The sequence below is a fragment of the Heptranchias perlo genome, chromosome 1 (genome assembly GCF_035084215.1).
Source record: "Heptranchias perlo isolate sHepPer1 chromosome 1, sHepPer1.hap1, whole genome shotgun sequence".
Lineage (NCBI taxonomy): Eukaryota > Metazoa > Chordata > Chondrichthyes > Hexanchiformes > Hexanchidae > Heptranchias > Heptranchias perlo.
Genome location: NC_090325.1, coordinates 76,595,537 through 76,613,139, shown reverse-complemented (window position 1 = coordinate 76,613,139; position 17,603 = coordinate 76,595,537). Strand labels below are relative to the sequence as shown.

At 41.1% G+C, this 17,603-nt stretch overlaps 1 protein-coding gene across 2 annotated transcripts in view; it reads right to left on the bottom strand.

Moving 5' to 3' along the window:
• The window catches only part of LOC137332283 (myotubularin-related protein 7-like), a 79,509-nt gene that overhangs the window by 14,208 nt on the left and 47,698 nt on the right, over positions 1–17,603 (bottom strand). For both annotated transcript variants that reach the window (XM_067996109.1, XM_067996030.1), the window contains exons 7-8: positions 14,934–14,983; positions 2,739–2,939 (exon numbers count right to left, since the gene is read on the bottom strand). In XM_067996109.1, the coding sequence (XP_067852210.1) occupies positions 2,739–2,939; positions 14,934–14,983 (251 nt within the window). The remainder of the gene's footprint in view (positions 1–2,738; positions 2,940–14,933; positions 14,984–17,603) is intronic.

Below are 17,603 nucleotides of genomic sequence, written 5' to 3'. Positions count from 1 at the left end.
TTTTCATTTGTTCCCCATCCTATTCAGTCACTCGCTCACTGCTGCTGAAGGATGTGTTGTTCCTCAGTTAAGTCCAGATAATTCTGTCATGGGCGATAGGCGCAATTGGCAAGATAATGATGGGTAGGAGCCTTCTCCTGTAGTGAAATCTAGCCTCCCTGGCCTTTATGTATTATCCGCACTTCAAGCTTGCAAGTGGAAAATTTACCCGTAAATGTTAATTAACCTCAGAAGTGAACCTTCACCTGTAATAAAACATGTAACCACTGGAGGGAGCTGCAGTTCATAAAACAGCTTTTATACAAATGAGTTGATTCTTTTATAGAATGCTCTTTCGCAATCTCTCTGAAGGCAGACCAAGTTTTGCTGGAATCACAAACAGCTTCATTCCACAGTAGATAAAACACACAAATCAGAGTATGATGAGAGTCACTTGATACAATCAGTACAACTTCTGCCTGCGTACTGTTACAAAAATAAAGAACGAGTGAGATTTAGCCCACTTGAGTGGTTTGTCTAACTCAACATAAAAGCGCACTGGGGGAAATTTAGCCCAAAATGCGCTTGAAATTGGGTTAGTTAGGTTAAGCTTCAGGTTTTCGCTAAAATTCATTCGCATAATCACAAATGTAAAATCTTTCATGAACCAGCGCAATCGGGCAGCGTAACAGAACGTAATCGTTTTGTCTCCTTTCCAGTAAAAAATATTCTGTGATGTATTTAAGAGTGGTAACCTGGTGCAGTTTTATTAATACAGCTGAAAATGGGTTTAGCAGCAAAAATAAGCATTTTTTTATTAATGGTGTCCAGTCCTCCACCTGTGAGTCACGTGATTTTAAATCACTGAAAATGATTTTAAAAAACTATACTGAACCTATTTAATAATTTCAATAGTGCACACTAGTCAGGTTCTTAGTAAATTAAATAGTTTTTGATATGAAAAAACTTTTAAACCATGCCTACTAGTGCTTTTGCACCTAAGAAAATGAGCACAATTTGAAGAGCCTTCCCGAACCAGCGCAATTGGTGGAATCTCGTAATTTCAACCTGGGATTATGGCCAGTTTTGTGGACAGGATCTGATCTGGGCAAATTGAATCTTGAACCAACGTAAAAAATAGCGGAAAACATCAGCATAAGTAGTTTTGGGCGTAACTCATGTTTAAAATTCCCAGATCTTTTACACTGGTTCAGCCGATTCTGCCTGGATTGTGCTGATCTAACCAGCGGAAACTCGACCCCTCTATCTCTGTACCCTGTCCTACCACCCAGGACAGCGATTTGCTCCCTTGACAACCTTCAGCTGCCCAACTCTCTCTTGGTGTCTGTGTTCTGATTTTTTTTTTATAAAGTCTCTTTCACAGCTACCAGAGAGATCATAAAAAGGTTCCCAATGCCAAGGTTCGAAGTATCTCTCTGAATAACCAGACATAGCTAATGAACTGTACATTGTGTGGGTCTCAGAGAAAGAACTTACCATCTCATTGTGATTACCATCCGATCATCTACCAATCCACAACTCAGCATGGGGCTGTCTTGGGAAGCTAACCCCTTTTGCTAAAAAAAATCTTAAAATAATTCCCAACCTCCAAGTTCTTTCCATGTCACCTTGGCTCATTTGGTAATATTATTGCCTCTAAAGCAGAAGGTGTGAGTTTAAACTCTAGTCTAGGAGTTGAGCACATAATCTAGGCTGGTATTTCAGTGTAGTATGAGTTGCACTGTCAGAGGTGTCATCTTTCAGATGAGATGTTAAACCATGGCTCTGTCAGCCTGTTCAAGTGGATGTAAAAGATCCCACGGCACGATTTAAAAAGTAGGGAATTCGCCCAGTGTGATGATCAACCAACATCACCAAAAACAGATCAATTGGTCGTTCATCCCATTTATTGCTTGTGGGACCTTGCTATACACAAATTGGCCCCCTGAATTTGTCTACGTAAGACCAATGACTGCATTTCAAAAAGTAATTGTTTGGTTGCAAACTACTTTGGGGCATCCTGAAGTAGTTTGCAACCAAAGTGCTATATAAATGCAAATTATTTGTGATTCAGCCAGAGTCAGGAAATATAGTGGTATATCTAGTGGATTGCCCATGGTCAGAACTGTGTCAGTGCCATAGTAAAAATTGCATATGGAACTACCCACAGATGGGAGAAAGTATTCTGACTAAAATTGCCAAAAATCAACACAAAAGGCCCCAGAAGTTGAATGATTGAAAATAGCAATAACGAACAAAAAGGAGCTTGTGCATGTAGGAAACAAAAATTTAATCTAACAACTAAACTCCCCTTTAAGATAGCAAGTCCTAAAATGGCTGAAGGGCCTTCCAAGCAGCACCTGTTTTATATGGGCAATAAAGAACAGCAGCACATTCCCAACACTGATCCCACATTTTGAAACCTTAATGAGCAAAGTACATGCAATGTACAGTCACCCTCTGCTCCCACGCTGCCGTCTGGCTACATAACAGTCTCTTCAGTGCTTTGGTTGAAAAACAGGCCTAAGGCCTGTGCGTCCAATAACAAACCCCACTCGCCTGATTGACGCTGGCAACACAACTTGTGGAATCAGCCTCGCTGTCTCAGCGGGCTAAACAAATAAATCGTACCTTTGTTCTAGATAATGCAGTCTTACAGTGTTATTACATAACAACTCACTACTTGAAGATTAGCAGAAAGAATGCATAGCAGGATGTAAATGGCGAACCATGAATTAAATGTTTAAAATCCACCTTACCTCAGCTCTTTGCTCTCTTTATTGTTGTTACAAATAAAGTTGCCAAATTGGCAGGAGTAGATGTGATGATGAATGTGCACCAGAAATCTTTCATTGAACTCAAAGGCACACGGGAATTGATCCATCAACTGCCAGACACAGTCAAAAAACTGATCAATTACTGGTGAAACTTCCCTGGGGTCACCATCCAAGTGACTGTATCTGTAAAACAAAGGAAGAGGTCAGCTTCTTCTTGGAAAATTAAACAACACTAAAAACCAAAGGACTGATATGTAGGCTCCATTAAGATAATTTAGACCCGTATTCTCCAATTGAAATTGCTGACGAGCCACAGTTGTCGCTATGGCAACACCAATTTAGCCGCATGCACTAATTTTAGTAGAAAATGCCTTATACAGGTAAATGTTCTTAACGTGTATATTTGCCTAACAAACTTCTATCACCATTCTGTGACCAAGTAAAGCACTCACAACGATCAAAAAACACTCGCACACTTTGCTTTTTGTCTTACCATTTTACCAACAAATGCACAAATGCATACGCAGTGCGAATTGTGGTCTATATGCCCAACAATGGTGTCTACTCATTTTTTATTTACTAATCAGAAATGCAATTAGCAACATCTGCATTCACAATTAGCCACAATAACCTATTCCACAACAAAGTAAAAATATAGAACTATAGAGTAGTGATAACGGGGGACCTCAAACTATCCTAACATAGACTGGGATAGTAATACTGTAAAGGGCAAATAGGGAAAGGAATTTCTGAAGTGTGTTCAGGAGAATTTTCATCATCAGTATATTTCCGGCCCAACGAGGAAGGGGCCATTGCTGGATCTAGTTCTGGGGAATGAAGTGGGTCAAGTAGAGCAAATGTCAGTGGGGGAACATTTAGGGAACAGTGATCATAGTATCATAAGGTTTAGATTAGTTATGGAAAAGAACAAGGAGCAATCTACAGTAAAAATACTTAATTGGAGGAGGGCCAATTTCAGTGGGATGAGAACGGATCTGGCCCGGGTAAATTGGAATCAAAGACTGGCAGGCAAAACTGTAATCGAACAATGGGCGACCTTTAAAGAGGAGATGGTTCAGGTACAGTCTAGGTACATTCCCACGAGGGGGGAAAGTAGGTAACCAAAGCCAGAGCTCCCTGGATGACGAAAGAGATAGAGAGTAAGATGAAGCAGGAAAAAGGGGGTGTATGACAGATTTCAGGTTGATAATACAAGTGAGAACCAGGCTGAATATAGAAAGTTCGGAGGAGAAGTGAAAAAGGAAATAAGAGGGGCAAAGAGAGAGTATGAGAATAGACTGGCAGCAAACATAAAAGGGAATCCAAAAGTCTTCTATAGGCATATAAATAGTAAACGGATACTAAGAGGAGGGGTGTGGCCGATTAGGGACCGAAAAGGAGATCTAGGCATGGAAGCAGAGGGCATGGCTGAAGTACTATATGAGTACGTTGCATCTGTCTTTATCAAGGAAGAAGATGCTGCCAAAGTCACAGTAAAAGTGGAGGTAGTTGAGATACTGGACAGGCTAAAAATTGATAAAGAGGAGGTACTAGAAAGACTGGCTTTACTTAAAGTAGGTAAGTCACCCGGACTGGATGGGATGCATCCTAGGTTGCTGAGGGAAGTAAGGATGGAAATTGCAGAGGTGCTGGCCATAATGTTCCAATCCTCTTTAGATATGGGGGTGGTGCCAGAGGTCTGGAGAACTGCAAATGTTACACCCTTGTTTAAAATAGGGTGTAAGGACAACTACAGGCCTCAGTGGCGGGGAAGCTTTTAGAAACGATAATCCGGGACAAAATTAATAGTAATTTGGAAAAATGTGGATTGATAAAGGAAAGCCAGCATGGATTTGTTAAAGGCAAATCGTGTATAACTAACTTGATTAAGTTTTTTGATTAGATAAGAGAGGGTTGATGAGGGCAATGCGGTCGATGTTGTTTATATGGACTTTCAAAAGGTGTTGGATAAAGTGCCAAATAATAGGTTTTTAAAGCAAAATTGAAGCCCTTGGAATATAAGGGGCAGTGGCAGCATGGATACGAAATTGGCTAAGTGACAGGAAACAGAGTAGTGGTGAACAGTTGTTTTTCAGACTGGAGGAAGGTATCCAGTGGTGTTCCCCACTGGAAATTTGCAGGGCTACTGGGAAAAAGCGGGGGAATGGGACTAACTGGATTGCTCTTACAAAGAGCCGGCTCAATGGGCCGAATGGCCTCCTTCTGTGCTGTAACCATTCTATGATTCTAGGTGGAAGTAGGCAAAGAGAATATGGGGCCGGAAGATGAGCTCTGGGTCAAACAGGATGCAGAGTTTGTGAACAGTCCATTGTTGTTGCTCGTGCCCTGGGCTGAACTGACCTGCGCTCCGCATTGTAAATAGAGTGGCTGCAGCCCATGTCACAGTAAATGGGGGAATATACATAGGAGATGTTTCTGGGAAGGTCAATCAAGAAGATTTCTCTCTGTCACGCCAGGGGGAATTTTCACCTTCATCGCTTGGGTGGTAAACTGACAGAAATAAAGATCGGGCAAGTGATACACTCTGCCAATTTACTGGCCAAGCGATGAAGGTAAAAATGATCCCCACTGTATCTGACATTGTTCTGGTGGTACCTGGAAATCTTGCCTTTCCTATCACAAACTAACATCAGCGGGGATGATTTCCTCTGGTCAGCACGTGTGGCAACAATGTGAAAAGACTTTCACTGGACCACATTTCTAGTGAAGTTGAAAAGAATGTGTTTAATAAAGCTGTTGGGTTAGAAGCTGAAAGCTTATCGGAAATAAATATTGAAAAAATGACTTAGTACTGTGCGCAGTTTTTGGTGCACCATTATAGAAAGGACATTAAAGTCATAAGGGAGCACACAGCAGGATAATGCCGAGAATGAGAAACTATGGTTATGCGAGACTTGAGATACAGGGAATATTTCCACTGGAGCAGTCAAGGCTAAGAGATTTAATAGAAGTTTTTAAATTTATGAAGAGTTTTGATAGCGTGAATAAGGGAAGAGCTAGTTAACTTTAACATGGCCTTGCTAGGTATTTACAAATCCAATTTTTATTAATTCCCTTTCAGCCTTTAACAATGGAAACAATACCGAAAACAGTACTGGTCAGTTTACAATTAATACCAGGATAGCTCATCACTTTACTCACATCTATTTTTCATCACACTTTAATACCAGAGGAAAATATTCCCTCAAGTGATGGAGGAGGGCACAGTCAAAAGAGACTCCATATTTGGACATGTGTCAATCCTAAAACTAAGTACCAGGAACGTTGGAGGAAGTTCCTCACTGATTAAAGATCAAGTACAGAAGTAAGATTTGACACAAGGCCAAAAAATTATTACGTGAACAGCAACTGTAAACAGACCCAGACCAATGGAAGTCTTAATACCAGCCGTGTAGAGTTTCAGTTCTATCAGTACAAAAAGCCTTGATGCTGGTTACAGAAGCTGATATGAGAGATACCACATTGAATTCAATCCCACATACACTGTCTCCAATACAACATGCGTGACAGCATATGAAAGCATGAAACAAGGCCATTCAATTACCAAGCCTGATAATCCTTCTATAAACCATGTACAGTCTACCCTATCATGGCTCCTATCCCCATCCACTTAATGTCCGACGGAAAGTTTTGTATAAATACTTCCCAATCTCAAAAGCAATCAAACCCGATGCACTGCCCTCCAGTTCCAGTAGATGTAAGTGATTCTCTCAGTCTATACTGATCCTTGTAACTTCCAGTCAAGGGCCTGACCAAATACTTTACGTAGCTGGAAATGTCAGACAATATTAATATGAGTATGAAATCCAACCAATTGATGCCATGCCAGAGGGGGTCCAATACGTCTTGTCAAAAAAATTTGTTTTATTAACTGCTAAAGCGATATTCTCTCCACAGTTAAAGATGATACCCTTTAGAGCAAGGCTACTCACTATTGTTTTGTCTGGATCACAATGTATGGATATCTCTCTGTCTGTCTGTGATGGCAGATTGTGAATGGAAGTCCAGATCAGATCTCGCAAGAGCCCCAGCTGAGGAGGAGGTGGGACATGGCTGGACCATGCTATGAGTATGACTGATCTGAAGATAGTAGGACAGACAATACCCACACAACACAAGCACCGCTTAGGCCAACAACAGCACACCAATTCAATCATCTGCACCTATACAGAGCAATATATCATCATTCCAAGAGCATTCGCTGGCACAGTAAGTATACAACTATTAATGCATGAAGGTAAACTAGAAAAACCTGTGTTTGGCTAAAAGGATTGTAAATCTCAGACATTTAGATTAGCAGATGGATGAAAAGATCGATGAATATGTCTGACAGCCATTTGTGATGGAGCAGCTGGATAATACAGAAAAGCAGAGTATTATTTAAATAGTGATAGATTGGGAAATGTTGATGTACAAAGGGACCTGGGTGTTCCTTGTACACCAGTCACTGAAAAGCAAACATGCAGGTGCAGCAAACAGTTAGGAAGGCAAATGGTATGTTGGCCTTCATTGCAAGAGGATTTGAGTACAGGAGCAAGGATGTCTAAGTGTAGTTATACAGGGCCTTGGTGAGACCACTCCTGGAGTATTGTGTGCAGTTTTGGTCTCCTTACCTAAGAAAGGATATACTTGCCATATTCGCGCCAGACAAGTGCCAGGCAATGACCATCTCCAACAAGAGCGTGTCTAATCACCTCCCCTTGACATTCAACAGCATTACCATTGCCGAATCCCCCACCATCAACATCCTGGGGTCACCAATGACCAGAAACTTAACTGGACCAGCCATATAAATGCTGTGGCTACAAGAGCAGGTCAGAGACTGGGTATTCTGTGGCGAGTGACTCACCTCCTGACTCCCCAAAGCCTTTCCACTATCTACAAGGCACAAGTCAGGAGTGTGATGGAATACTCTCCACTTGCCTGGATGAGTGCAGCTCCAACAACACTCAAAAAGCTCAACACCATCCAGGACAAAGCAGCCCGCTTGATTGGCACCCCATCCACCACCCTAAACATTCACTCCCTTCACCACCTGCGCACTGTGGCTGCAGTGTGTACCATCCACAGGATGCACTGCAGCAACTCGCCAAGGCTTCTTCGACAGCACCTCCCAAACCCGTGACCTCTACCACCTAGAAGGACAAGGGCCACAGGCACATGGGAACAACACCACCTGCACGTTCCCCTCCAAGTCACACACCATCCCGACTTGGAAATATATCGCTGTTCCTTCATCGTCGCTGGGTCAAAATCCTGGAACTCCCTACCTAACAGCACAGTGGGAGAACCGTCATCACACGGATTGCAGCGGTTCAAGAAGGCGGCTCACCACAACCTTCTCAAGGGCAATTAGGGATGGGCAATAAATGCTAGCCTCACCAGCAATGCCCACATCCCATGAACGAATAAAAAAAGAGGGAGTGCAGCAAAGGTTCACCAGACTGATTCTTGGGATGGCAGGACTGTCGTTTGAGGAGAGTGTGGGTCGACTCTGCCTGTATTCACTCGAGTTTAGAAGAATGAGAGGGGATCTCATTGAAACATATAAAATTCTGACAGGGCGAGACAGACTGGATGCAGGGACGATGTTTCCCCTGGCTGGGGGGGGTCCAGAACGAGGGGTCACAGTCGCAGGATACAGGACATTTAGGACTGAGATGAGGAGAAATTTCTTCACTCAGAGGGTGATGAACCTGTGGAATTCTCTACCACAGAAGGCTGTGGAGGCCAAGTCACTGAATATATTTAAGGAACTGGATAGATTTCTAGACACTAAAGGCATCAAGGGGTACGGGGAGACAGTGGGAATATGGTATTGAGATAGAGGATCAGCCATGATCATATTGAATGGCGGAGCAGGCTCGAAGGGCCGAATGGCCTACTCCTGCTCCTATTTTCTATGTTTCTAATACAAATTTTGGCAAAGTAACATGGCAGAGACTGGATACTCTTAAAGGCTCGATCTCATGAATGGTAGTTGAGAGTCTTTTGTATGTGAGTTGCTGTACTTAATATAACCAGCATGGTTGATGCCAGTTTCATTGGAAACATTTTTTTAAATCAAAATGCTGTTGTATGAACTTGCTCCAATTTCTCTTCTAAGCACATCTCCCTCCAACGCAATGGCACTTTTAGAGCTCCTCCTTCTTCACTGTCAGGGCACAGGTGCACTCCCCTATGGTGTCTAGGTGGATGCCCTTCGAACTACATGATTGTTCAGTATGCAGCACGTCACAAAGAATTTACAAATTTACTGTAAGGTATTGTAAGATTTGCTTTATGACAGAGTACGTAAATACATGTGGGCAGTTATGCCAATATATGTTCATCTGTGTGTTGGTTACTGATATCATCAGGCACAATCACAAAGTCGTCATCCTTGTACGGAAATGCCTTGTCCAAACAACAGAGGGATAAGTGACGAGTCTAAGATGGATATATGATATATTTTTAAAGAAATGATCCATAATTCTCAACAAATACATATTCCCTTGAGGAATAAAAATTCCACGGGAAAAGTAATCCAACCGTGGCTAACCAGAGAAGTTAAGAATAGTATTAGATTAGATTAGATTAGATAATGTTGCCAAAAAGAGTAGTAAGCCTGAGGATTGGGAGGGTTTTAGAAATCAGCAAAGAATGGCCAAGAAATTGATGAAGAGGGAAAAAATTGAATAGGAGAGTAAACTAGCAAGAAATATAAAAACAGATTGTAAAAGCTTCTATAAGTATATAAAAAGGAAAGAGATTGGTGAAAGTAAATGCAGGTCCCTTAGAGGCAGAGACAGGAGAAATTATAATGAGGAATAAGGAAATGGTAGAGACATTCAACAAATATTTTGAAAATGTCTTCACAGTGGAAGACACAAAAAAATACCAGAAATAGTGGGGAACCAATGGCCTAATGAGAGTGAGAAACTTAAAGTAATTAAGATTAGTAAAGAAAAAGTACTGGAGAAATAAATGGGACTAAAAGTTGACAAATCCCCTGGACCTGATGGCCTACATCCTAGGGTTTTAAAAGAGGTGGCTGCAGAGAGAGTGGATGTAACTAGCAGGGTAGATAAGGGGAAACCAGTGGATGTAGTATATTTGGATTTTCAAAAAGCATTTGATAAGATGCCACACAAGAGGTTGGTACACAAGATTAGGGCTCATGGGATTGGAGTAATATATTAGCATGGATTGAGGATTGGTTGACAGACAGAAAAAAAAGAGTAGGAATAAATGGGTCATTTTTGGGTTGACAGGCTGTAACTAGTGGGGTGCTGCAAGGATCAGTGCTTGGGCCTCAGCTATTTACAATATATATCAATGACTTAGATGAGGGGACTGAGTGTAATGTATCCAAGTTTGCTGATGATACAAAGCTAGGTGGGAAAGTGAGCTGTGAGGAGGATGCAAAGAGGCTACAAAGGGATATAGACAGGTTAAGTGAGTGGGCAAGAAGGCAGCAGATGGAGTATAATGTAGGGAAATGTGAAATTATTCACTTTCGTAGGAAGAATAGAAAAGCAGAATTTTTTTTAAAAGGTGAGAGATGAAGAAATGTTGTTATTCAGAGGGATTTGAGTGTCCTTGTACACGAAACACAGGAAGTTAACATGCAGGTACAGCAAGCAATTAGGAAGGTAAATGGTATATAGCCTTTACTGCAAGGGGGTTGGAGTGTAAGAGTAAGGGGATCTTGCTGCAATTACATCAGGCTCTGGTGAGACTACAGCTGGAGTATTGTGTACAGTTTTGGTCTCCTTCACTAAGAAAGGATACACTTGGCTTAGAGGAGGTGCAATGAAGGTTCACTAGATTGATTCCAGGGTTGAGAGGGTTGTCTTATGAGGAGAGATTGAGTAGAATGGGCCTATACTCTCTGGAGTTTAGAAGAATGAGAGGTGATCTCATTGAAACGTATAAAATTCTTAGAGGGCTTGACAGGGTAGATGCTGAGAGGCTGTTTCCCCTGGCTGGAGAGTCTAGAACTAGAGGTCACAGACTCAAGGTAAGGGGTCGGCCATTTAGAACCGAGATGAGGAAAAATTCCTTTACTCGGAGGGTTGTGACTCTTTGGAATTCTCTACCCCAGAGGGCTGTGAATGCTCAGTCGTTGAGTATATTCAAGACTGAAATTGATAATATTTTTGGATACTAAGGGAATCAAGGGATATGGGGATAGGGCGGGAAAATGGAGTTGAGGTAGAAAATCAGCCATGATCTTATTGAATGGCGAAGCAGGCTCGAGGGGCCGCAGTTCTACTCCTGCTCCTATTTCTTATGTTCTTATATATGTTGAGCCCTGCTGCTTGACAGACACCAGAAGGGCATTGTAGACCACTTACCTGTTGAGAGAAGAGAATTCCTAAAGGTTTATATATGTAACCTAGACTAAAGGAAGTATCCATGGGAGTGTATTCCACCACACTTCATACTCTGGGGAATCCATTAATAGTGTAAAACTTGTTTTATGTCTTGCTGTATGGCCAACTATCTCGCTGCGGCACTTGAGAAATGAATAAATCTGTCCGCCTTCCAAACAATGCATTAGTTACGTCTTTATGCAAGCGTACATCATGCCTTTCTAAAATAAATATAAATATTTTTAGTTGTATTTTTTGACATGCAAGGAATTTTATGCTTTTCAAATTTTAATTTTTTACTCTCACCTTTCTTCCTTAATAAAACCTTTAAATTTGTATCTAAATAATATTTTAGAATATAAAAGCATTATTTAAACAATGATCTTTTCCTGCCTTTCTAGTTTTCACCTTCCTCACTGAAATAATATTTAACAATTGTATATGGTGCAACAGTTCAAGGTCAGTCAAAGCCAGGATCAAAGATAAAACACGATATACACTATTTGTTCAGGAAACAAAGTCAACCTGCACAGGGAAAGTGGAGCTTTTAACTGATTATGTGAATCTAGTAAACCAGTAGAAATAGTTCAACAACTTTCCATTTCTAAGTAGGAAAAACAGTTAAACTTCTTTTAATTTTTTTAATGAACAAATGTGTGAAATAGGCCAATTTTACTGCAGAAATCTCTGTTGACATATAGATGAAAGGAACCGCTCAGCTGCTAGTAACTGTCATCTGTGCTTCAGCCACTCTAGTTGAACATTTAGTTCCGTAGTTTGCCTTTCATGTTTGATATACAGAGCTAACACTAACAAGAATCATCAGTAAACTGATTTACAAAATGTTATGTAAAATAATCAGCACAATTTTTTGAGCACAAATGTTAATACATTACAGAAATGCATTACTTTGGTCTGTAAATTTGTGAATGTGTAAAAGTATATACCCTAACACATCTTAACATTGCACTCCACTCTCTTTTTATTAGTCATTTATGTTTTTCGAGATTTCAAAAATTGCTGGGAGTGAGTTCCTAACTGCAGGCAATTTTATACACATTTACCTCCAGGCAGAAAATGACAATCCAGGCGTTGAGCTGTTTTCACCTGTATTACATTTCAAGAACTCTTCTTATTCTGGGATTGATTCAATATTTTGGTTGATTTGCCAGAAATTGCTCATTTAATTTATTCATTTCTTTTCCACTTCTAATATTGCATGAACTCCAAGTGAAAGGGTTTATTTCAGCTTTACCTTGATGGTTAACTGGATAAAGACAGCACTGAGTGTCCTAGTGTATGATAGTGACTAGCTAAATCCTAGATTCATGCCAGGGAAGGAGATGAAAATTTACATGTTTATCTTTTTAAAAAAAAATTCTCAGAATTGTCTTTTTTTCAATTTCAGGAAATTATCCTTTATTAAATATAAATATTTTTAGTTGAATTTTTCTACACCCAAGGAACTTTACGCTTTTTAAAATTACACTGGATTTTTAATTTTTTGAAACTTTTTCGGTTCCAATTTAGAGATTTACATCAAGCTTCCCGTTCAACAAAGTAACTCTGAGTAAAAAGTGATTATTTCAGCTTTGAAAGTTGCTGCAGTGCATCCTGTTGCTATTACACAATGACGACACAGTGCGCCAGTGGTGCAGAGTTGTGCACCAGTGGTGGGAGCTCTCCTCCCCACGACACCTTCCTGTGCGAGCGCAGGAGATACAACACTTGCCTCTTCAGCTCCTCCCTACCCACCTTCCAGGGACCCAAACACTCCTTCCAGGTGAAACAGCGGTTTACTTGTACTTATGTCAATTTAGCATACTGTATCCGCTGCACACAATGCAGTCTCCTCTACACTGGGGAGACCAAACGCAGACTGGGTGATCGTTTTGCTGAACATCTCCGCTCTGTCCGCAAGCCTGACTCTGACCTGCCAGTCGCTTGCCATTTTAATTCCCCTTCCCACTCCTACTCTGACCTCTCTGTCCTCGGCCTCTTACACTGTTCCAATGAAGCTCAACGTAAGCTTGAGGAACAGCACCTCATCTTTCGTTTAAGCACTTTACAACCTTCCGGACTCAACATTGATTTCAATAACTTCAGATCATAACCATTGCTCCCATTTTCTCGGTCAGCTAGTGCTGGTAGTGGTTCTGCTGCTGCCATTTACAGCTACTCCTGATCAATCTTTTGTTTCTTAACCTGTCCCATTTACCACCTTCCTTGCCTTGCACCATCATCCCTTCTGTCATTTAATCACTCCTGCCCTTCACCCTATCACAGACCTTCCCTTTTGTTCTTTCCTCCACTCCCCTCCCACCCCTTTCCTGACTCTACTTGCTCAAAAACTTTAACTCTTTTAACATCTTTCAGTTCTGACGACAGGTCTTCGACCTGAAACGTTTACTCTGTCTTTCTCCACAGATGCTGCCTGATTTGCTGAGCTTCTCCAGCATTTTCTGTTTTTATTAGTGAAGAGTTGTATATTCACTTCAGTAGCAGGGGTACAAATCAGATGGACTGCTTTGTCCTGGCTGGCACCAAGCTTATTGAGTGTTGTTGCAGCTGCACATGTCCAGATGGTGGTGAGGCATTGAGGTGAGCCACTCATTCCAAAGTACCCAGCCTCTGACCTGTTCTTGTAGCCACAAAATTGATATGGCTGCTCAGTTACATTTCTGTTCGACCCCCAAGATGTTGGTGGTAGGGGACATGCTGACAGTGCTATTGTTGAAGTTTGAGGGGAGGTGATTAGATCTTTTGTTTTTGAACATGGTCAATGAATGACGCTTCTGTAGCACAAATGTTATCCGTCATTTATCAGGGATACAGTAGTATAGTTGTTATGTTAATAGGAGTATACACTCAATGGATAAACGCTGATGGAGTGGATGAACAGAAAGAACTGGGGATTGAAATAAATAATTCCCTGAAAGTGCAAGTACAGATAGATAAAGATATATAAAAGATCAATGCCATTTTGGTCATGCTTTACAAACCTACTGGAATTATTTGAATGGAATAACTCAGCTAATGGAAAAGGATAATTCAGTAGAAGTAATTTACCTGGATTTTCAAAAAGCATTTGACAAAATTCCCCATGTGAGGCTAGTATGAAAGCTCATGAAATAGTTGGCAAGTCTTCTCGAAGATTTGAGAACTGCCTTGGCAACAGAGCATGAAGAGTGGCAATAAATGGAAAGTGTGTTGCCTGGGAAAAACAACCCAGTGGTATTCCACGGGGAACAGTTCTGGGATCCCTGCTATCTACAATATTTGGGAATGACCTAGAACAGGGGTGTTCATAACAGTATTATTAAATTTGCTGAAGACACAAAGCTCTGCAGGTAGATAATGAGTGAAAAGGATATTGACTATCTTCAGACTTGGACTGACCAATTGCAGATGGATTTTAACATGAATAAATGTAGGAACAGGTCACAGTAAACAAGTTCCCTAGCTCAATCATGCTCAGAAGCTATGACCAGAGAGACCAAATTGCAAGAGTAAATCTATCCCACATTGAGGCATCTCCTAACAGTGAGTGTGGCATGCTACTAGAGATCATCTGCCCACCACTGTATCTAAGGAATGATATACAGGAAAATGCAGGGCAAATTTGTCATAAAACTACTCAAGTTAACAGTCTAATGAATATTTCTTCTATAGTAACCTATATTTCACAATTCCTGATTCTATTTGATTTTTAAAAAATACATTACATATTTCCTTGTATAAGAAACAGAACATGAATATGCTATTAGGGATACAATTAAATACTGGTAATTCTGCTTACCTGTGGTTAAACTTATGTCCAAAGGAAACCCAGTCTTTTTCTATCAAAACCTACATAAAACAAATTTTGTGAGAAGAAAGTTTCATAAAAATATGATCAGTCATAATGATGTAAAAGAATCAAGACCACATATTGCAAAATCTTTGTATCACGATTGGAGAACTAGAATAACCAGCCCATTTATAGCATGTAAAGAAAGAACTTTATATTTTATACAACTTGTATATTTATATAGCATCTTTAAGGACCTCAGGATGTCTTAAGTCACTTCACACTGGGAGAACTCCCCTGCTCTTCTTCAAATAGTGCCATGGGATCTATTGCATCCACCTGAGAGGGCAGGCGGGGCCTCAGTTTAACGTCTCATCAGAAAGACAGCACCTCCAACAATGTAGCACTCCCTCAGTACTGCATCCTGAAGTGTCATCCTAGATTATGTGCTCAAGTCTCTGGAGTAGGGCTTGAACCCACAACCATCTGACTAAGGGGTAAGAGGGCTACCACAGAGCCAAGGCTGACGCCTGAAAGTAGAAGAGACACCTGGGCCAAATAGATTGGTCAATGGGCTTTATTTTTTGTTCCCAATAAGTGCACCCTTCAAGGTTCATTGACCTGCACCATCTTGCCACTTCTGCTAATTTTGTTGGGATGATTAGGTTATCTTCCTTGCAGTTTCTGTGGATACACTGTACTTCATCCCTTATACTGCAGGTGGTCTGGTAAAACCGTGAGCTTTCCATTTACTAGCAGCATAAATGCTGCTCCGGATACAACTTTAAATTTGTAATACTCCCCTATTATTTTTTTTGAAGGTATTGTTGGTACTGTATTGCCAGGAATTCTAGCTCCTGATTGGGCTGCTCCATTGGTGTTTCTCGGTCAGCTGCTTGAAAAGCCTCCTGCTCCACAGTAAGGCGGTCGAGATTCCGGAATCTGCATAAAATTGTCTCTAAACAGTTTCTCCATCAGCACCAATCAGGTCAGTTACATGGATCACTCTGTATCAGGAGTAACTTCCTGACATCAGTCCTGAGATTGTCTTGTACTAACGGGATCTTGAGCCCCCTCATTCTAGTGTCGTGTTTTAGTCTAAGATAGCTTTTGGGATTTAACTTTTATATTCCATTTGTTTTAAACATGCACCTCTATAACTCAATAAAACCACTCCTCGATTGTCTCCTTTCAAGGCTGAAAAGTCTGAGTTTCTCCAGTTCTCCCACATAACTCAGTGCTCAGATACTAGTGATCAGTTCTGTGGCTCTTGTACCGGCTTCAAAACTTGAAGCTTTAGTGACCAGAACTGTACATAGTTCTCAAGCTGGGGTCTGACCAGAGCACTGTACAGTAAAATCTGCCTACTGCTGGACAGACTGGAAACCAGTAGGGAATTTTGAGAGTTATTACTGTGATCTGAACTGGCAGTTAAACACTTATGAGAAAATTAAACAGGTCTGCCAGTACAGGCTTTGTTCTTGCTCTGCAGACCTTTTAAAACAAACCTGTAATGTTTCAATACCAGTAATATCCAAAACAGATACTTTCACCCAAAGCAGATATCAACAAATATCTAAAGATCAGAGCTCACTACTGCACTGTGGTGGTGGGGGAATTCACTTCCGCACAAGTGTCCAGTCAACACAGGATGCACATGCACAGAAAAGTTTTTAAGATTTGGTGTTACGGGTCTCGGGTTGGAGCGGCGTTGGGCAGTGCAGAGACGGACCGGGGAACTGCAGCAGCTCTGCCGGCAACACAAGACTTCAGACGTTATGCCTGAAAGAATCTTGACTGTTTTATACAACACATTAAATAGCCTGAATATGTGTATTTGTATACAGCATGTGGTGAGTTTTCTGCAGAAAGAACTTGCACTTATTATAGTGCCTTATCAGGTGGTGCTAGAATGCTTTACAACTTATGGATTACATTTAAAGTGCAGTCACTGTTGTTTTGTAGGCAAACGTGGCAGCCAATTTGCACCCAGCAAGGTCCCACAAACAACAGAGGTGGGAAGAGGTAATTAGAGTGGGAGAGAGAGAGAGGTAGAAGTTCGGACAAGTAGAGAGAGAAGTTCAGACATACAGGGAGCAGGGAGAGAGAGGTAGAATTTCAGACACATGGAAACAGGAAGGGAAAAACAGAGTTCAAACAGAGAGGAAGAAGTTTAGACACATAGGGAGTTGGGGTGAGGGAGAATAAAGGCAAATCAGAAAAGACAGATGCACAAATACACAGAGAGAAAGATGGAAATAGAAGGGCATTCGGTCACGGTGATAGACATGGAAGCACAGATACACGCAAGGGAGGCGGGGGGGAAGAGAAAGTAAAGAAACACAAACATGCAGGGTTAGAGAGAAGGCCACAGATACACACTAGAATATAAAGAAAGAGAAGGGAACCATAAATATACACAGAGATATATATGTATAGAGAGAATAGATAACCAGAGACAAACACAAGGACATAGATGGGTTTTGGGCATTTACTCTCACGATGGACTTTTGCAAGAGTGAACCGCCTGTAATGGTGTGCTTACAAAACATGAAAATTAAATCATTTTGTTCCAGAGCTTCAGGATTTTGCTCCATGAAATTAAGTGTTCCCATCCTGGCCCACACTACAGAAGTACTTTTTGTGCAGCCTAATTATGTAACACCATTGACCTTGACC